Consider the following 21,881-nt stretch of genomic DNA (forward strand, 5'->3'; position numbering starts at 1 on the left):
CCAGGGGTGGTCTAGGGGAAGGTCACAGTTAAGGACAGTGCAGCACAGCCAGCCAGCCCGCCCTGTGGGTTCCACATCCTTGCGTTCTACTGACTGTGAATTGGAAATAGTTTCTAAACGTTTCTATACTGAACATTTACAGGCATTTTTCTTGTCGGTCTTCCCTAAACAGTAGAGTTTAGCAACTATTACTTGGCATTTACACTGTGTAGATGATGTAAAGTGTGCGGGAGGGTGTGCGCAGGTTCTCTGCAAATACCACACAATTTCATAGAAGAGACTTGAGCATCTGTGGATTTTGGTGTCCATGGGGCTCCTGGAAGCGATCACCCAAGGATAGAGAGGAACAGCGGAACCCTCATGGGGAACTCGGCTTCTGATTACCAGAGCCCCAGCTGCTTGGTGTAGCAGAGAGTTCCAACCGACACGCCTCCACCCTTCACGGGCTGCCATCAAGAGGGCCAGCGCGTGGGGCCTCTGAGGCCAGGATCGGAGCCTGCTGAGGGGTAAGGCTGGTGCCGGGGCCAGCAAGGCCGGGATTGGAGCCTGTCATGAGGCAAGGCCGGTGCTGGGGCCTCCAAGGCTAGGATAGGAGCCTGCTGAGGGGTTAGTCCAGTGCTAGGGTCAGCGAGGCCAGGATCGGAGCCTGCTGTGAGACAAGGCCAGTGCTGGGGCCTCCGAGGCCGGGATCAGAGCCAGCCGAGGGGTTAGGCCGGTGCTGGAGCCAGCGAGGTCGGTATCAGAGTCCTCCGGGTGGCCAGGCCACTACTGGGGCGTCAAGAGTGGGATCGGAACTAGCAATGTGGCATGCACAGAGAAATATCACAGAAAATAAAAACCAGATGCTTCCCCTAATTAGGAAAAACCTAGGAGGAAAGCGGTAAAAGGAGGTTGAGTAGTAGAAAGGGCCCTATTGAGAAGCAATTATGGTGACCAATCAGAGTGAAGGGGATGGGGGAAAATGGAACCTCTTTAAAACTCAGGAGGTAGTAAACAAATATATGAAAGATAACCACCAATCAAGCATGGGATTGAGGGAAGGGGAGGGAATGGGATGGGGATTGGATGAGGGCCAATTGGATGATGTGTGCTTGTATATCCTCTCAAGTCTTGTATTCCAATATGATGTATGATTACAATGCACCAATAAAATATATATATATATATATATATATATATATATATATATATATATATATGGAAAGCAAGTATTTTCCATTTCAGGACAAGAAGAAGAAGAAAAGAAGAAGAAGAAGAAGAAGAAGAAGAAGAAGAAGAAGAAGAAGAAGAAGAAGAAGAAGAAGAAGAAGAAGAAGAAGAAGAAGAAGAAGAGGAGAAAAGAAAAGAAGGAGGAGGAGGAGGAGGAGGAGGAGGAGGAGGAGAAGGAGAAGGCGGCCAGAAGAAGAGAAGAAGAGGAAGAAGAAGAGGAAGAAGAAGAAGAAGAAGAAGAAGAAGAAGAAGAAGAAGAAGAAGAAGAAGAAGAAGAAGAAGAAGAAGGTGGCGGCCAGCGCGTGGCTTTAGTGTTGTTCAAGGGGCTACGTGAATGAGCTTGGAGCAGCAGCTGCAAGCACAACCTAAGTGCCGGCTGCCATAGAACCATGTAGGCTGAGCTCGCAGCTACCTCTACTAAACACTCAGACCCCGATCTGACCCCAGCTCCCCAGCGGGAAGCAGACGCAGGGCTGTGATGCTGGGCTCAGAAAGCACCGTCCAGTCCGTCAGGCCCCTGCCGCCCTCAAGTGTGGAACAGGGACGGACCCTCACCTGAGCTGCAAGGTCAAAGGTGGCTCTGGTCCGGATCCCTCGCACGTTGCTCCCGTGGCCCCGCTCCGTCATGGCGAACATCCCAGTGTACTTCTGCTCCTGTATTCACCAGATGATAGAAGGGAGTTAGCTGGTCCTGTGACCGCTCACTGCAGACTGCTCGCACCAAACTGTTGTCAGGACAAGAGTCAAATTATGGAACCAACCTAGGTCCCATCAACAGACGAGTGAATAAAGAAAATGAGGTCTGTACACACCGTGAGATTTTACTCAGCCATACAGAAAAGCAAAACTCTGTCATTTTCAGGAAAATGGATGGAACCAGAGAATCTTATGCTAAATGAGACCTGCCAGGCTCAGAACATCAAAACAAATGCTTTCTCTTATATACAGAAGCTAAAGGGAAAAATAGGACCAAAAGAGGAGAGGGACTAGCAGAATAGGGGAGGGGAGGAGAACTGCGAAGTGAACAGCTCCAGGAATGCCGTGTCCGTGTACGAAGGTCTCACTGCCAACCTCACTAATACGCAGGGGAGGCGGCGGGAGGGTGCGGGGTGCAGCACACGCTGTGCGCCTTCGCGCCTCACCACGGTGCATAATTACAGTGCACCAATAAAAGTAAAGAAAGAGAAGGGAGAGGTGGTTCAGAGACACCGTCGACTCCATCCAGTCTGATGGCACCGTATCTGAGGGTAACAGGATGGCGGGCTGAGTGCAATATTTTAAAAGACAGTCTCGACATTCTCATTCAGAGCAAGATTTATGTGGACCAGAACCCTGCCTTATTTTCTTTTCCTTCAGACACACACACACACACACACACACACACACCATGTATGAATTTCTAAGGCTCACCGTAGAAGAAGTCACCTGCTGAGGTAGGGACCGTACCTGGAGCGGCTGCAGCCACTTTGTGACGTGCTCGGGGCTTCCAAGATTCCTGATTGCGCCACCAAAGAGCCAATAGATTATTCCACACTAGAAACAAGGACAGTGTGATCACTATTGGCATTATTAAAGTTAACGCTTTAACAAGTAAGCGCCCACTGGGCCAACTGCCCTGGAGCTCCCCACGCCCGGGTGCCCGGCCCCTATGCACTTTCCCCTCATTGCCAACAAGTTCCGGCTCTCTGGAGTCCCCAGCCACCAGCTCCACAGACAGCCAGAGCTCCGTGCCCAGAGCTCCCCAGGTCACCCCGACAAATGAGCGTTTCAAACTTGTGCCCTAAGAACCTAGCTCAGCGCCTGGGATGTAAGAGACACAGCCAAGAGCTGGTGCCGGAGCTCGGATGACAGCGGCCTGCGGGGCAGAGCCTGCGCCATGATGCGTGGCCAACAACAGGCAGCTATGAGAAATGGTGTGCAAAACACGCAGGGAAACAGCTGGCATGGGGCAGCCTGGGAGGCCACATCTCAGAGAGATGGGATCTAAGTGAGGGCCCCTCGCTGCAATTGGTTGAACTGTTCCTTGGGTCTGCGCTGAGCTGCAGGCCTCCCCTCCCAGCCCATTTCAAACACCCCCACAGGTGGCCTGTCCCCTAGCCTGGGTGCTGCCACCCCCTCTGTGGATGTCCCCAGCGTCACAGCCCGCCAGAGGCTGGCTGCAGAGCAGGCAGGTAGAGCGGGAGGGTGGGCACTATGGTAACCACACAAGCTAGAGATCCTGCATCGGGCCACAGTGCCCACATTGCTGCGAAGGGACACTGTCGCATCTCGGCTGGCTCCCTTCTCACTGAACACCATGGCCAACACGCCCAGGAGGGAGAAAGCCCCCGCTGGAGGCTCTCACAGGAGGCCAGGCTTCCCCCAAAGGGACCTGATGGTGGAGGCCCTCCCCGCAGGAAGGCACAGATTCCTATGTCTTCAATCCTCATCCCTAGAAAGTGTCTGCAGAAGTAACTGCCACGCTGGGCCCCCACAAAGTGACCTGGTTTTCTGTTCCATCACCCGGTCTTCAGAGTCTAGTCATCATTTCTCCTGTTTAGGGACATCAGGACCAGGCGCTTGTAAATGAGGACTCGTTTGCAGACCCAGTGATGGCCAGAGAGGGAAAGGAGGGGCACACAAATGTCCCTCTGCTGGGAGACTTGGGGCATGTGCCCTGCAGAGATGCAGCAGCCAGGCCCACCTGAGCTGTCCCATCTACCACCCTCAGTGAGCTGGAGCACAGAAAGCCAGATCACAGTGAGCTGCCACGCTGTGTCCATTTGATTGGCAAAGGTGGATACACCCAAGAACGCCAAGTGGGGAAGAGGATACAGAATAAAGGGTCATGTCTGTCCTCTTATGATAGGCACCCAAGTGCCCCCTAACTAGCAATCCCAGTCCTAGGTGAATCTGCATATACTGGGAGCTTCTGCCCATGCTCAACACTAGACACAGACACGAGTATTCGTGATAGCATTTTCACCGTGGCCAAATCCTGGAAACAACGTAAGAAAGTAAGTTGATGAGCACTGTGGTACACTCACATATCAGAATATTGCCCAGTAGTCAAGAATGAATTTCCACGTCATTCCCAGAATAATAAGTTACAAGATGAAAAAGAGATTAGTGTCTGCCAAGGGCCCGGGGTGAGGTGGGATGGATGCAGCTGTAAAGGGCAGGAGGAGCGTGAAGGTTCATCGCAACGGTGGGAGAGATCTGTGTCTTGACGGTGGGGTGGTTACTGAATCTATATAGATGGGGTCAACCTGCATGGAACTACACACACATACACACACGTGTGTACACACACACACAGACACACACACACACAGTCTGCATGTTAAAATAAGCAAAATCATTACATAAGGTCTGTATCTTATTAACAGTGGATCAATATCAATTTCTTTGCTTACACTGCATTACAGCTGTGTGAAATGTCTCCTTCTGGGGGAGACAGGGGAATAAGACTCGCACAACTCTATGTGTTGTTTTTGAAACTTTCTGTAAGCATTCTTATTTCAAAATAAAAAGTGTTTTAATTTTCAAAATAGAAAGGTTCTAAGTTTTCTTAATGAATATAGTGGCTTGCAACAACACGAATCAATCTCAGCAATAATATCTAAGCAAAGACATGAAATCACTAACAATTATGATAGCGCTTTCAGAAAATTAAGAGAAGTGAAAATAATTGATGGCTCCAAAGGTAACCAAACTATATGAGAAGAAAAATGGAGGAAAAAACAAAAATGGGACTGGGTGTGATGGGACCGGGGAGGACGGCTGAGTGACCGTCTCTCGGATGCCTGTCCCGCCTGTCCCGCGAATGGCTGCCGCTCCCGGGCGCCTCGCCCTGGCCCTCGCCCGCACCGCAGGCCGTGCTCGGAGGGCGGTGCCGCGCTCACCTTCACACCCGTGGCCATGTCCGCCGTGCACAGCGCTTCTCCTATGACGAGGCTCCGGCTGACATAGCCCTTTGTCTTCTCTATCTGAAAACAGGACAGACTCCACGTCAAGGTTTCCTTACAGCTTCTGACCCTTGAAAGCCACAGTTGTTTATAATAGGCGTGTGTGACGTTTACAACAAAACACCATCAAATCCGTTAAGAAATAACCCCTCGTCTTTTCTCAATATGGCCTTTTAGTTTCTGACCACAGTTGCATAGTACTTGAAGGTGTTTTGTTTTGCTTTGCTTTGCGGTACTGGGGATGGAACCCAGGGGCATTCTACCTCCAAGCTACACCCCCAGCCCTATTTTTTTTTTTAAACAGGATCTCACTGTGTTGCAGAGGGCCTCACTAAGTAGTACCTGAGGCTGTCCTCGAACCACGATCCTCCTGTCTCAGCCTCCCAAAGGCTAGTATTACAAGCGTGTACCACCATGCCTGGCTTGAAGATTTTTTTTTTTTTTTGATGGACTGGGGGTGGAACCCAGAGGCTTTCTACCTCTGGACTATACTCCCAGACCTATTTTTATATTTTATTTGGAAATAGGGTCTCACTAAGTTGCTGAGAGCCTCATTAAGTAGCTGAGGCTGGCTTCGAGCCTGTGCGACCCTCCTGTCTTAGCATCCGAAGCGCTGGGATTACAAGCGTGCGCCACCACACCCAGCCTGAAGATTTTTTTTTAAGTGTCAGTTTATAAGAAGTTGTTAGGCTGGACGTGGTGGCGCATGCTTGTAATCCCAGCATTTGGGAGGCTGAGGCAAGAGGATCACAGTTTGAGGACAGCCTCAACTACTTAGTGAGGGCCTTTGTAACTCAGTGAGACCCTGTTTCAAAATAAAGAATAAAAATAGGGTTGGGAGTATAGCTCAGAGGTAGAATGCCCCTGGGTTACATCTCTAGTACCGTAAAAAAAAAAAAAAAAAAGAAGTTGTTAGTTTATCTAGGTGTGTCTTAATCTTTTATACTTTCATTGGGGTGTTGTAATTATACACCCTACTAAGGTTCAAAGTGATTTTCTCATACAGCAGAAAGTCGACTGCGCCTGCTCTGAGGCCACCCTGGCGACAGGTGCCCCTCGGCTTTCTTGGCCTTCACCGGGCAGCCCCGTCTGGCCCCACAGCTGCCCTCTGCCAGCCGGGTGCACCCCGAAAACTGTGGTCGCTTTTACTCACCAGTTTGAAATAAATTGCAAACTCATTTGCTGAGGAATCAACCCCATATTTAGCCATCTTTGAGCATTATAAATTGTTTATGACGGCTACTTCCCTTCCTGATCTCTGCACAAGACAGCCATCTCTGAAGTATTAGATCTGAGTGATAGGAGTCCATAGGAGTCTGCCTTCAAGTCTCCGATGTTGACTTAAGCATGTATTTGGACTGGTTCTTTTTCAAGAAGTCAAATCAAAGTTCCAGAACTGAGGCGAGGTTTAATTTGATTGCCTGGTAAGCCTATATTTTTAACTTCTCCACACATAAATTCAATTTTGTCTTCTTTCACTTCCGATTAGCTAATTGCTCTTAATTAAAAATTTTTAATCTTGGCATGCTCTGCCTCCCATTGAATGGGCAGTGCTAACTGAATTGTCTATACTGATTGTGACGCAGTGATCAAGCTGGGTTTCCCTGGACACACATCTCAGTATTTCTACCAGATTGATCGCTGCCTTCGTTGACGCTTGGTATCTTCAACCCACACGCAATCTCCCCATCACTACATATGAATTTGTAGTGATTTTAAATGATGATAATTGTGTAAGTACATGGGTAAATGGATAAAATACTCGAGTTTATATTTCATCCTAAACTACAGCCCACACTACCTACACTTTCACTTAATAAATTCAGTCTCAAACAGAAGGACAAAGTTTCCCCTAAAATATTCCTTTAGAGCACTTAAATAAGCGGCAGACCCCGAGATGTAACGTCCCGTTTCAAATTCTGCAAGATATCTTGGTCGTATAAGCCACAGAGTTTTGTTTTTACATATACTTTTCTTGGTGCACCCAGCGTCACATGGTGGTGCGGCTCACGGTGCCCGCGGCTCGCATGCCCGCAGCCCCGGTGCCTTCCCCGGCCCTCTCCCCACACAGGGCGCTCAGGGCGGCACCGGTGCTCTCCCGTGTACGTGATGCCTCGCTGACCCTCCCGCCCGCCGCCCAGCTCTGCAGCCCCTCTGGGGTCCCTGCTTCTCTCTAGCCCCTTCACCTTCTGGGCCTGGTCAGCCTCACGTAACAATGTTCTCCGATCCCTCCGTTTCCCTGCAGATGACGTTTTGTTCTTGTTGAGTGCTGCGTAGATCCCACTGTGTGTATACCCAACTTTGTAAGCCGTTCATCCATTGATGGCCACCTAGGTTGGCGCCATGATTTGGCTATTGCGAATTGTGTTTCTGTGAGCGTGGATATTCATGTATTATTCTAATTCTCTGATTTCATGCCCCTTGGACAGATACCCAGGAGGACCCCAGAGTTTCTAACAGACAAATCTACTTCCTTGATGAAAGGCAGCTTGATTCAGAACCGGTGGGGAGTGTACGTCTGAGCTGCCTTCCCTCCCAGGTAAAAGACCCACGTGGCCGCCTTTGCATCCCACGGCAGCCCGCCTCAGGGACCCAGACAAGGGTCCTGAGCAGAAAGCTTTCCCTGTCTTCATGTTCTAACATGAAGCTCCGAACGGACCTATTTCCTTCCTCCCACTTCTGCTTTCAACTTTTAGCTGTTTCTCGGTCTTATTACATTTCTTTTGTTACACGGAGCTTTGAGTTATTTTAGGAGATCAGAGGAAAATGCACAACTGAATGGCTTCAAGGATCCAGGCAAGGCCCTCGCCTTCCGGGCTCGCCAGCCCTGACCTCCCTCCAGGGATTCCCAGCCTCGTCACTGCCTACATCTCCCATCTCTGTCAGGGGCCCGGGCTGTTGGGACCTCTGCAACTGGACTCCTGCTTCCCCCCGGCCCAAACACCAGACACTGTGAGCCTTATTATCATCGCTGCTGCCGTTAGCGTAGAATTGGCATCCAGTTAGATGCACGGAGTTTAAGTCTCTGAGTGCCGGTTAATTATCTGCCAGTCAAGACGACAGAGACGTCCCCTTCCCTTGCGGGAGCCCTCGCACCCTTCTCAGTGGACCCGGCCACACCCACCAGCGCCCACACCCATCAGCGCCCACACCCATCAGCTTCGCCTGCCCCTGACCTGACCCACATGGAGTCACACGCTACATACTTCTCTGGGTCCTTTCATTCATGCAAATGAGGCATTCATGTTGCTGTGTGTATCCGCGGTTCATCCCTTTTCACAAGTAGTTTCTATTTATGAGTGTTTCACAACTTGCCTTATCTCTCATTGACGAACACTGGGGACATTTCCAGTTTAGTGATACTCGGATCAAAGTTGGCATAAACATCTGGGTATAAAACTTCATGGACATGTGTGTCCATTTCTCTTTGGTAAATCTTTAAGAAGGAAACTGCTGGGTTATGGTACAGGTTTATGTTTGATTTCATTAGAAACTCAAATCCTAGCCGGGCGTGGTGGCGCACGCTTGCAATCCCCGTGCTTGGGAGGCTGAGGCAGGATAGCACAGGTTCGAAGCCAGCCTCCGCTACTGAGTGAGGCTCTCAGCAACTTAGTGAGACCCTGTTTCCAAATAAAGTATAAAGTAGGTCTGGGAAAATAGCCCGGAGGTAGAAAGCCCCTGGGTTCCACCCCCAGTGCCACCAAAAAAAAAAAAAAAAAGAAACTGTCAAATCCCTGTCTGAAAATGGTTGTACCATTTTATGTCCCATCAACAATGTAAAACCAGTCTAATTTCTTCAATGCAAAACCAGTCTAACTTCCACCAGTGTCATCAGTCTCTTCCATTTTTTAGCTCCCGTATTTTTTATGGAGGGAATTTAATGGAATCTCACTATGGTCTAAACATGTATTTTCAGACGACTAAAGATGATGGACACAACTTCATATACTTACTGGATATTCACAGACACCTTTCAAGTCTTTTGCCCTACTTTTTAGAATGCGTTGTCTTTTTAGCTTTGGGCTTTATAAATAGTCTGAGTACAAATTATTTGTTTCTAGACACAAGTTTTTGTCAAATATATGTATTGCAGATAACTTTTCCTACTTTTCAATAGAAAAAATACTCTTTATTCCTTTAAGTGTTTTCTATGAACACCATTTCTTATTTTAATAAAGATCACTTTCTTGCCTCTTTGCTTGGGTATGATCAGTGACTTGGCAGGGGCCAGTAGTTACTCCCTAAGGAACACTGACCTCTCCTAGAGTCAAAAAGACGTTTTCCTTTGTCCTTCTACAACTTTGTGCTTCGGTGTATGACACAGCTCAGACCCGTCTGTGAGCAGTGTGAGGTAGGGTCAAGGTTAACGTTTTTCTGTACCTTTATCTAGTTGCCCCAACACCAACTGTTACAATGTACTTCTCTCCCCCATGGGCTTCCCTGGCAACGTCTTCAAAAAAAATCTACTGATCACAGGACTCCCATTCTGTTCCCTTGGTCTATTTTTCTTTTCATATACCAATACCACATAATCGTGAGCATCTTTATAAGTCCCGAAGTGATGCAATGAGAGTCCCCCAAATGTATTCTTCTTTAGAATTATTTCAAATATGCCAAGTCCTCTACATTTCCATAGGTGTTTTGAATCAACCTATAAATCTTGATAAAGGCATTATAAATATTTTTAAAATACGCCTCATGCTGTACCTCCCTCCTCTCCAATGACTTTCTTGCAAGAAAATCTAAACCTCTCTGCATGACCTCCATATCTGGCCTTCTTGTTCCTCGATGGTTCCTGGGGCCATGGACTACAGATATCTTCCTGCACAGAGTTCTGGAAACATTTGGTAGGAAAATGGGTAGCCATGGACGTTTCTCCGGAGGGACCTTTGACCGCTCCAGGAGAGCCCAGTACTGATAAGAGGCACCAGTCCCACGGCTCTATCTAAAGTTAGCCTTGTTTTCCACAACATTATTGCAGTATCCTGACAATGTCAGATTTTCTAAGGTCTTGCCTCAAATTTTATACCTCTTCTGTGAGCAACACATGCTTCCTGATAAATAAGAGAGAGTTTTCTAATAATTAAGGTAATCGCAGAATTGATCAATATTGACAACAGGTAATGAGAAATACATCTTACTGACGTTCCCAGCTGGGACGCATGAGCCAACTTTTCCGTGACTGGAAAACACAGTATTTCACTTCAGTCATAATGGGCATCGATGGTTGTTTATAAGTTTTTGCCCATGAGCAAATATTGCCAGTTATTTCACAGTGTGAAAGATGAACCCTAGATATTGAAAGCCCAGGGTCAGCGGGCACTGAGCGCTCATTCAGTACCCTGTACATGTCTTAGCGACTTCCACGTGACGCGCCACTCGACCCTCCCACCAGCACTTCAAGGTGAGTACTATCGCCATCCACGGTTAACAGGAAAAAGTCGAGATTCAGAGAAGAAATCTTCCCAAGGCCGCAGGCTCCTCTCTGAAGAGCCAAACGTTTGCATTTCTTTATTGATTACAAAATCAGAAACCTGTGACCAACCAGTGATTGTAGAGGCTGAAGGCAGAAGGATTCCTAGTTCAAGGCCAGTCTGAGCAACTTAGCAAGACCCTATTTCAAAAGAGAAAGTAAAAGGTGCTGGGGATGTGTATCAGTGGTAGAGTGCCCTAGTTCAATCCCCAATATGAGAAAAAAAAAAAGAGAAAAAGAGAAAAAAATATATATATAACCACTACAAAAGTGGTGAGAAAAAATACTATCACTATCTCACCACTTAGTTTTTTTCAAAAATACATAAGTACATATATACTGCATTTTAAAACAAAACAGATTGGCATATATAATCCTATCACCAGCTTTGGGTGAGGGGAGTGTGCGTGCGCGTGCGTGCCCGTGTGTGTGTGGCTTCCGATGTGAATTTCTAATCTTCCTGTAATGAATGCATATTCCCTTGTTGAGAAGGAATGTTTCGGCATTTCTCCCAGAGAGGGTTTGCAAGTCTTCCCATAGTCTCCATCTGTACACTGACTAACTTCTCCCAATCTCACAGCGTCTGCGGGAGGTGGAGACGCAGAGCCGGAAACGAGGTGGGAACCAAGCCGACCCTGGTGCCAGGAACCAGTGGGAAGGGCCCTGTGGTGCTCCAGGCTCAGAACAGCCCAGGATCGTGGCCCCAGCTGGACGTGGCCACTGCTGGCCAGCATGAATCCTCACCCTGTGGTGTGCCTGCATGCCGCTCCCTGCCTGCTCCATGGCCCAGAAGAGAGCTCAGGTTGGGTGCCCAGGCCAGGCTCTGCCCTTTGGAGGAAGGAGGAAGGGGATCACCAGTGCTCTCCACGTTCCATGTTGCAACGGCTCCAGGAGATGGCACCCTGCCCACCCCTTGAGGTCAGGACGGCCTGTGCTCAGGTGCTACAACCAGGCAGCTTCCTTCTCCCCCATGTGCACACATGAGACACCATCGAGCTTAGCACCCTCCCAAGCCCAGCATCCACCCTGACTCTCCCGGAGGACAGCTTATTTCTGCATGTCAATTTTATCTTGAAACCTTCCTGAATCCGTTTATCTGTTCTAGCAGGTCTTTAATTCAGTTATTAGAACTGTATGCATATAAGGTTTCATCTACCAACAGAGAATTTCACTCTTTTCCTTTTCAATTTACTACATTTAATTTTTATCTACTGTGTCTATTACCATCTGATATACCATAAATGTGGGGATTTTTTGTTTTGTTTTATGGTACTGGTGATGAAACCCAGGGGCATTCTACCTCCGAGCAACACCCCCAGCTCTATTTTTTATTCCTTATTTTGAAACAGGGTCTCGCTGAGTTGCAAAGGGCCTCACTAAGTAGCTGAGGCTGTCCTCGAACTGCGATCCCCCTGTCTCAGCCTCCCGAGTGCTGGGATGACAAGCGTGCGCCACCACGCCCGGCCCATACATGTGTCTTTTTTTAATCTGTTGTCTGTCTTTTCCCAGACTAAAATGTAAGCTCCACCACAACAGGTACTTTTTTTTTTTTTTTTTTTGGTGGTACTGGGGTTCCTGGAAGCCCTTCTACCTCCGGGCTACACTCCCAGACCTATTTTTACATTTTTATTTAGAAACAGGGTCTCCTAAGCCAGCACGTGGCTGGCTTTGAACCCGCGCGATCCTCCTGTCTCCGCCTCCCAAGGGCGGGGATGACAAGCGTGCCCACCGCGCCCGGCTTGACAGGTACTTTTTGCTTGCACTTTCTGCTGACCTTTGAACAATGCCTGGATCACAATAGGATCTCAATAACTGTAAAATGGGTGAATCGCCTCCGTTGGCATAGAAGACAGAAAATGGCAGTAATAATTAGTGTTGTTTTATGTAAGATTTCACTGCAAAAGTAATAATTAAGCCTTAAAGTGAAAATATTTCCTTATGCAGAATGGGCTGTAGTGTCAAAGAGTAAACGGCACCACAATTCCAGCTGCACTGGAGTCCTGGGAAGGTTCCCGAGTTACTCTCTGGCAGGCCTGCTCAAGTGCTCTCTTTGGCCATCACAGATGACAACACAGTCCAGCTGCCAAGCTACACAAAGGGACTTCTATAAACAGGCCACTCCATCCTCCTGTCAGCTCTGCTCAAATCCTCCAGAGTATCCCATGGGGCCCGAGATGGCCTGGCCGGAGCCATGGCCAAGTGGCCAGTGGCCAAGTTTGGAAGCTGGAGCTGGGACAGAGGCTCCTGCCAAAGGCGGCCCACAGGACCAAGAGCCAGGGCTGCCTGTCACGGCCCACTAGAAACAGCCTGCGTTCCAGGACAAACAGAAGCAGAGGGCCAGGATGGAGCGGAGGCCAAGGCCAAGGTGGCAGAGCCCAGAGTCCACTGATCAGGAACCAGCACGGGGTGGGGTGGGTGCCCGCCTCCGTCTGCGGCACCAAGGGGCTGGGCTGGCCTCTGTGGGTAGTGGGTGGGCCGTCAGGAAGGCCCAGTGGCAGCCAGGCTTCCGTGGCCTCCTGGCACGTCCTCTGCTTGGCCAATTTTCTGCAACACATCCACAGTTTAAATGTAAACGCTTCCTGGGAAAGACTATTTCTTTTCTCAGGGGTTAATCAGGAAAACGAACATTTCCCCCATTCCCAAATGCCTTCCAGGGTGGACTGACCTTTTACTAGTACTCCACTTTTAAAATCTGACCCCCCACTTGTCATCTCTCCAAATATAGACACACAAAACACTCTGAAGTGAGATTGTCTAAAATTCTGATCAAAATAACAGATGATCATAATAAATGTAAGTATGAAGCCCCCAATCTGCTGCCAGTGCCCACCAACCCCAGCTGCTGAGACTGGACTCCCGAAGAAACTGGATGAGTTAGCCATCCCCAAACCTTACGGTCCTGGGATCCCTTTACACGGAAAGCCAACAAGGATTTCAATGTGCTTTTCTTTATGTAGATTCTATCTAGCAATCTGTCATAATAGCAATTAAAACTGAAAAGTTTTAAGTTGCTTATTCATCTAAAATAGCAACAATAAACCCTGTTACAAGTTAATATACATGGCACCGCCTTGTAAAAGTAAGCATAACTTCAAAAAACTAAAAAAATCATCAGTAAAATATGCTAAGTGATATCAGCCAGTCTCAAAAAGTCAAGGGTTATGTTTTCTGTCATATGTGGAAGCTGGAGAGGGAAAAAATAGGAAACATAAGGGACCACAGATAAATGAGCAGAAACACCAGCAGAATCCTGGAACCGAACCAGATGGGCAGGGGCGGGGAGGGGGATGGAGAGGGAGCAGTTCCCACAATGCTCTGGCGTGCAGGACGGTGGTGCTACAGTCGCACCAACAGGCCTGGGGGGCAGGATGGATGGGCAAGCACGCCCCGGTGTTGAACGCTTGTGTAAACATAGCCCTTTGAATCTCACTGCGATGTATAGTACAGTGCACCAGTAAGAGTTAGGAATGGCGTGGCTTTAAGTTTCTGCAGATTTCTTTAAGCTTTGCGCTCAGAAAAGATGGCCAGACGCTCACATCTGCTTTTGCAGTCTGTTGTGATGTGTTGTTTCGGTTGAACTTTATGATGGAAATCTCACGTCTTGTACACATAGGTAGTTGACCTTTACTTTTCAGGTAGCACCTGACAAGGGGTCCTTAGGGACCTTAGGGGCACCCAGGGTCCTCAGCCCATACTGTGGGAGTCACTGGGTTAGGTAGTGATGGTGTCCCTCGGCCATGTGGACCACGGGGACGAGGAGGAGCTGTGCTCAGGACAGGAGAGAAGATGGTTGTGGGGAACTTTCCTGGGCGGCGCTACACCGTTTGTGTATCTGTCCCCAACCCTCTACACTTGGCTCAGAGCAGCCTCATCTGGGTCCCTCCTTGGTGTGGAGTGTCCCTGGGCAGCTCCAGCCATAGCAGGTAGGTGAGCACTGCTGATGGGAGCAAGTCTAGCTGCAGGGCTCCACCCAGAGGCCTGAATCTGGAGATTCAGATGCTGGCCTCTCGGGCCCAAGCCAAACCCTGAGGACAGCCTGCAGGAGGCGGCCCAGGCAGCTCTCAGGCCCAGCCAGGAGCGCACCACCAGATCCACGCGGGCCAGGAGCAGCCCGGGGGCTTGGACCCCGCGCCAGCGGCACAGATGTACTCACTAGTTGCACAGCTGAGCTCGGGCCAGTTGCTCGGCTTCAGCTCACTTATCTGTGTAACAGGAGCCCCACGAGGGTGCTGTGCTCTGAGGAGATCTTGCCTTCAACGTCTGGAGCGGTGGCCCGGCACGGTCCCGGCCCCTGCCAGGTCTGGTGATGTTCACTAAGGTGACACCTGGTGCTGGCCATCCGCCCTTCAGCTTCCAGGGCCAAGAGTCTATGCAGACACCGCCCACACACAGAAAGAGGCTCCCCAGGCGGGAGTCCAGCTCCCGCCCTAGCACGGCTACAAAGCAGCCCACCACCCGCGGCTTCCGTCTCCTCGCCTGGACACAGAGTGTCAGCAAGTCCCCCACCCAGGGCCCGACCCCGGGATCTCAGGGAAACGAGAGCTTTGGGCTGAGGTGCACAAAGGTGACGTCACTACAAACAGGTTCAAGAGGAGCCGGCCCAGTGACAGTGCTCACGCTTCGTGTGTGTGCATGGCTGTGCACACGCATGTGTGTTCTCCGGTGTCTCAGCTAGTGTTTTGTAACTTTAAGATGACTGGAATCTCTCAGCTCCATTACAGATGGGCGGAGGGGAAAACACGCAGTGGAGATACTGTGATGGCTTGTTCCTGGCTTCTGAGCCGTCCAGGGAGACCAGGAAGAAACGAGGCCCCTCCCCACTCACTTGTGCTCAAGAACATCATCCTTCCACACGACCCGCCGCGTCCTGCCTCGGGCCCCTCGGCTCACCACGCAAAGCTAACACAGGATTAAACAGGAAGATGGAGGGGGCTGGCGCGCCCTCGGAACAGGCAGGGCAGCCACGACGCCGTGTTTTTATTAAGAGGCAGGATGAATCATGTAACGCGTCTTCTAGAATTACTGAACGTGGACAGCTCCTCCAGCTGTTCACGAGGTGGAATCTGAGAGCCTTTGAGCACAGCTGTACTGCTGCGCCCCGTGACATCGCCCCTGGAGATGAGCCTGCTGCACCTACGGCTAGTTTTATTTCTTTCAGGTTTGTTTGCTCTTGAGAATTCACCCGAGAGAGGTGCCGAACAGCCCAAGATAACTATCAGAGGGGAACTAGTGAGATGTCCTGTGCCTCCTGGAGGAGGTTCACTCACCCAGGATGGGTGGAGAGCTGTCCAGGCTGCCTGAGGCTGCCAAGGGGGCCAGGCAGCCAGGAGGATAATTGGATCCAGGGCTCAACACGCTTCATCAGGAGCAGGATCACAAAGGCTAATCCTCCAGATCCAGCAGGTCGGCAGCAATTAGCAAGTCTCCTTAAGGGCTCAACTCTTAGATCTGGGCTTGGAGTATTGACCCTAAAGTAAGCCCCAGACATGTTGGACTGATTGGAGGGGGAGGGGGAGGAGACTCAGCCTTGGTCCAAGTGCTCCCCTCCCCCAGCGCCTAAGAGTGTGGTAGGGAGCAGAGAGAGAGATTTTTCCTTTTCTTTCTTCTCTTTTTCTTCCTTTCCTTCCTTCCTTCCTTCTTTTTTGGTTTTATGCACAGTTGTAAAAGTACATTTCGTCAGGAGGCAATTTACTAGACTAAAAATCTCTCCCAAAGTGCTCGGTGCCAAATAATCTTTTAGGCTTTGCACGCATTGCCTGGCTGTTATGCAGGGTTTTCCTTTGACGTCCTTCCACACGCTCTCCATCAAAAGGGGCCAGTGGTGCCCTGTCAGCAAGGAGGTGGGACCAAGACTGCAGGGATCCTTCCTGGGAAGATGCCACTGCAGGCTCGGCCTGGTGCGGCCCACTAAAAGGGGATCTATCCTGAGGATGGATCCAAGGCCCCCGTCGCTCTAAACCACCCGCCACAGAGAAAGGTGATTCCCCCAGATGGAGAGAGCCCCTCCGCCCTCAGACTCTCCCCACAACCCCCTGGGAAGGAAGGGGCCCAGCTCCCAGGAGAGCGCCACCTCCTGCGCCACCCCACCCGTAAGCTAATCCATCCCAGTTTAGGCCCTCCCCAAGCAGTCTGCGGGAGGAATGGTTGTGTGTGGTTGCTGCCGCTGTATGTGGAGCGCTGGGGATGAGAAAGCCCTGAAGCTGAATGACAGATGGATTTGGCCGCACGCGGCCGCCGCCGCACCGCAGAGGAGGCCTCCAGTCGGTCTCGTTTCCTTCTTTCTCCATCGTGAAACTAAACTGACTGAAATAATATCACTAAACTTAGAACGGCAAAGTTAGACGAGCAAGACCCCTAAGCGTGGGCAGTTCTAATTTCAAAACCTCTTAGAGCAGTGATTTCTGTTCCCCAGCTACTGAAGCTTACGACTAAAACGACACTGGCTTCGTGAACAAATACTTTCTCGCCTCTGCCGGTCCTCCTGCTCCCTGGCTGTGAGCTCGGGGAAGTGACTGTGCGCCTAGGCCAGGGGTCGGCTGGGTTAAAGGAGAAGAGCAGAAGGGGGAGAAGGCGCGGCCACACAATGACATGTAATAAGGGGCTTACGCAAAGCAGGCAAGGCAAAACAGTACCTCTTCCTCTCTCTCACCACACCCCACCACCACCACGCAGAAACAGCGACACTCACCTGCTCCTGAAAGGCGCGTTTCAGCAGAGGGAGACCCAAGGTGAACTGCACTCTCTGGGCGGTCAACGCTCTCATCTCGTCCAAACTTAAGCCGTACCTGAGCAGAGCAGACAGCACACAGGCGTTGAGAAACCGACGTGTCGGTCACCCTGAGCAGAGCCTGCAGGGCGCTGGGCCCGGGGCTCCGGGAGAACAGACGTCCCTGCTCGGTCTCTTACGTGGTGCTTCGTACAGTGTGTGTGTAACACAGTCTATACGTGCAACACACAGGTCAACTTCAAAGAGAAAAGGGAAGAATTTCCTGGTAAGACCATCATACCCAGGCGTGGTGGCGCACGCTTGTAATCCCCGCGCTTGGGAGGCAGAGACAGGAGGATCACGCAGGTTTGAAGCCAGCCGCGTGCGCTGGCTTAGGAGACCCTGTTTCCAAATAAAAATGTAAAAATAGGTCTGGGAGTGTAGCCCGGAGATAGAAGGGTTTCCAGGAACCCCAGTACCACCAAAAAAAAAAAAAAAAAAAAAAACATCATAAAGCAAGACTTCAGCTCTCCTCCTCTGCAGGACTTTACAACCTGTGGCTAGCCCAAGAGAAACATTTTTAGGGGCCAGCCCACGTGGTGCAAGGGGTGGACTGTGGTGGCGTGAAGATCGCCGATCAGAGTGCCCTTGGAAAGACCCTGCCTCCACTGCCCACGCTGGACAGAGCCCCGAGTGTCCCTGAGGCCGGGCTTCGCTCCACTGCTCCTAGCTGGTGATGGAGCCCAGCGGAGTTCCTAAGTTAGGGCACTCCTGCTGGACAATCGCTCCTGCTCCGGGGCCCCTCTGGCCCACAGAGTCCCTCATGACGTGCCAAAGGCTTGGGCTGGGCAGTGTCTGAAGCCTCCCAATTGCGCCCTCACAGGCCTGACTCCCCTCACGGGCCAGCCTTGCCCCCTCCCCCTGCCCAGCCCCGCTCTTACCCTTCACGGCCGTTCCCCATCGCCCTGCACACCTAGCACCGCTCTGCTGTCTGCTGCCACTGAGCCTCACCTGGCTGCGTGGAGGCGCCACCTCCGCCATCTAAAGAGCACAGCCCCAGCGGGAGGACTCACTCAGGTTTGGTTCCTGGCTGTGGGGCTGACGGGGTGATGCTCACACCAAGGAGACTCGGACACGGGACTACTCTGAACAGGATTTTATTTTTATTTCTTTTGTGCATGTGGTACTGAGGGGTAGAACCCAGGGGCTTTTCTACCTCCGGGCTACACTCCCAGACCTATTTTATACTTTATTTGGAAACAGGGTCTCACTAAGCTGCTGAGAGCCTCACTAAGTAGCTGAGGCTGGTTTCGAACCTGTGTGATCCTCCTGTCTCAGCCTCCCAAGCGCTGGGATTACAAGCTAGCGCCACCATACCCGGCTTGAACAGGATTTTAAAACAACTGTCATAACAACACTCCAGTAAGCAGTTACAAATAAGCTTGAAACAAATCGAAAAATAATTTCCATAAAAAATACAAGTTATAACTGGGCACGGTGGCGCACACTTGTAATCCCCGTGCTTGGGAGGTGGAGACAGGAAGATCATGCAGGTTCGAAGCCAGCCTCCGCTGGCTTAAGAGACCTGTTTTCAAATAAAAAATATATAAAATAGGTCTGGGAGTGTAGCCCGGAGGTAGAAGGCCCCTGGGTTCCATCCCCAGTACCACCAAAAATAATAATAATAATAATAATAATAATAATAATAATAATACAAGTTATGAGAGAGCATAAAAAGAAAATTAGAGAACTGAAAAGTATAGTAATCAAAATTTAAAAACCAACTTCACTGGTGAACTCAGTAGTAGAGGGGAAGTGACAGAGACTAAGTCACTGACAATGAGCACAGAACGCCATGGTCTACACAGCAAGGTGATGGTGTTAGGAAGCGGGGCTTTGGAGCCTAATGTGGTGGGCCCACACCTGCCATCTCAGTGTTTGGGAGGTTGAGAAAGGAGGATTATGGGTTTGAGGAAGGTCTCAGCCACTTAGCAATACCCTCAGAAACTTAGAATTCATTTCAAAATAAAAAGGAGTAAGGGTGTATCTTGGAGATAGAATGTCCCTGTGTTCAATCCCCAGTACCCTTCCAAAAAAAGTAGGGCTTGGGGGAGATAAGTAGACCCGGTGGGTGGAGTTAGCGCCCTTCAAAGGAAGCCCCCAAGGGCGCCTTGGCGCTGTCAGTGAGGAGCTTCCAACCTCCTGAGCTGTGGGGAACGCAGTTCCGTTGTGTGAACTCCACCTGGTACAAGACACTGCGTCACCGCCATTTAGAAACACGGAAACACACGTGGGTTGGATGTATCCAATCTGAACAAAAAGAATATGGACTAAAAAACAACACAAGCATCCCTCAGGAGCCTCAGAGATAAGTCACAACAGAGCCGACATCTGGGTCTTCAGATTTCAAGAAGAGAGGGGAAACTGGGACTGAAAACGTTCATAAAATAGAATACGAAAATGCCTCCAGTTTAAAAAAAAAGAGACATAATGAATGTACAGGTTCAGGAAGCTGAGCACTCCACAGATAAACTCAGAGAAACCCTGCCAAGGTACATCTTGATTAAATTTCTGAAAACGAAGACAAGGAAAAAAATCATGATGGCTGCTGGTGAGACGCTGGGCTGGCGGCAGACTTCTCATCTAAAATTACGGCGGCCCAAAGAAAGTGGCACGACGTTTTTCTAGTATGCAGCAAATGGACAGTCACCAGCAAGTCTTATATCCAGCAAAAACCTCTCTCAAGAACAAAAAGAACTAAAAACACTCTCAGATAAAACCATCTCACTAACAATTCTGCGAGTCAACCCACCCTGAAAAATGAAGGAAGGCCATCCACTAAGCAGAAAGGAAATGATAACAGGAGAAGGATGGGGCCGGCGTGGTGCGCACACTGGCATCCCAGCATCCGGGAGGCTGAGCCAGGAGGATCGTGGTTCGCAGCCAGCCTCAGCTGCTTAGTAAAGCCCTCCACAACTTAGTGAGACCCTGTTTCAAAATAAAGAACATCCTGCTTCAGGTGGTGGCGCTTGTAATCCCCGGGCTTGGGAGGCGGAGACAGGAGGATCGCGCTGGTTCGAAGTCAGCCACGCTGGCTTAAGAGACCCTGTTTCCAAATAAAAAATATAAAAATAGGTCTAGGAGTATAGCCCAGAGGTAGAAGGGCTTCCAGGAACCCCAGTACCACCAAAAAAAAAAATAAATAAATTTAAAAAATAAAGAACATCCTTTCAATGGAATATAAAAAGAAAACTTATTTATGTACCAAAGTAGAGAAATTGCCAAGATAAATGCTTTTAAGTGTGAAAAAATCAAGGTAAAACAAGTAAATATATTAGTGTGTGTGTGTGTGTGTGTGTGTGTGTGTGTGTGTTTTACTAGGTATTGAACCCAGGGGTATTCTACCTCTAAGCTACTCCCATAGACATAGATATATATAGATATATATATTTTTTTAAACAGGGCCTCACTAAGTAGCTGAGAGGCTCATTAAGTTTCTGAGGCTGGCCATGAGCCTGCAATCCTTCTGTCTCAGCTTCCCAAATACTGGGATTATAGGTGTGCACCACCATGTCCAGAAAATATATTACTTTTATTAGTGTACTATGTGTCTAGAAAAATGGGTGAACAAGATTTATTTACATATGTATGTGCGAGTTTTAAAATCGTCCTTAGGACACATTGGGAACTAATAACAACATTTGCCTTGTGGGGGGAGAAGTGGAGGGAGATAGGCAGAAGCCCTTTTCCTGCTTTCTGACTTTTGACTCATGCTAAAATAAGACCTACTCAGCCAGCCGTGGTGGCGCACGCTTGTCATCCCAGTACTTGGGAGGCTGAGACAGGAGGATCGCGGGTTCCCAGCCAGCCTCAGCTCAGTGAGGCCCACTGCAATTTGGTGAGACCTTGTTTCAAAATAAAGAATAAAAATATAAGACTGGGGCTGTGGCTCAGAGGTAGAATGACTCTGGGTTCTATCCCCATGACTGAAAAAATAAATAAGTAAAATAAAATAAGACCTATTCAAAAAATGATGCTTAAGCTGAGTGTGAGAAAAAAAAAATGCTTAAAATGCACTTTAAGTCCTACCCTGAAAGCAGCCACGAGATGGCGCTTGCTCCTCATCTGAACTGCCACCGGGAGTAGCTGAAAAGTAACCAAGAAACTAAATCTGGACGAGAAAGCCTAGGAAACGTCCTGAAACCCTGCACATTTGTTTATCGTGAAACTAATGTCTAAATTTCTAACACTGTTGAAGCAAAAAGGTAATAATCTGTGCAGTGGAAAAATCAGTTTTAAAAACCCTCCCAAATGCTCTAAACCCCTAAACATCGTACATATTTTGATGGGGGTTGAGCCTGTATTGATTGTTGATAAGCGCTGTATTAATTGGTCATAAGAGCAAGCTTTCAGACTTACGCAGAACAATAACATCATTCCCTCTGCCTCTGAGCGGTCGGCCACGAGCTGCAGCCAGGACTGACCTGGGCCAGCTAAGAGCTGGCTGTTAGCCCAGCTGAGCACTAAAATTACATGGGTTTTCACA

General features: G+C 49.4%; 1 protein-coding gene across 1 annotated transcript in view; it reads right to left on the bottom strand.

The window, feature by feature from the left end:
* Positions 1-21,881, bottom strand: part of ACOXL (acyl-CoA oxidase like) — a gene marked incomplete at both ends in the record, with an annotated part of 233,611 nt that overhangs the window by 199,072 nt on the left and 12,658 nt on the right. The window contains 4 exons of the mRNA XM_080711449.1: positions 1,765-1,863; positions 2,656-2,742; positions 5,094-5,177; positions 17,318-17,414. Of these exons, the coding sequence (XP_080567575.1) occupies positions 1,765-1,863; positions 2,656-2,742; positions 5,094-5,177; positions 17,318-17,414 (367 nt within the window). The remainder of the gene's footprint in view (positions 1-1,764; positions 1,864-2,655; positions 2,743-5,093; positions 5,178-17,317; positions 17,415-21,881) is intronic.

This window comes from Muscardinus avellanarius (genome assembly GCF_963383645.1).
Source record: "Muscardinus avellanarius genome assembly, chromosome: 15".
NCBI classification, from domain to species: Eukaryota; Metazoa; Chordata; class Mammalia; order Rodentia; family Gliridae; genus Muscardinus; species Muscardinus avellanarius.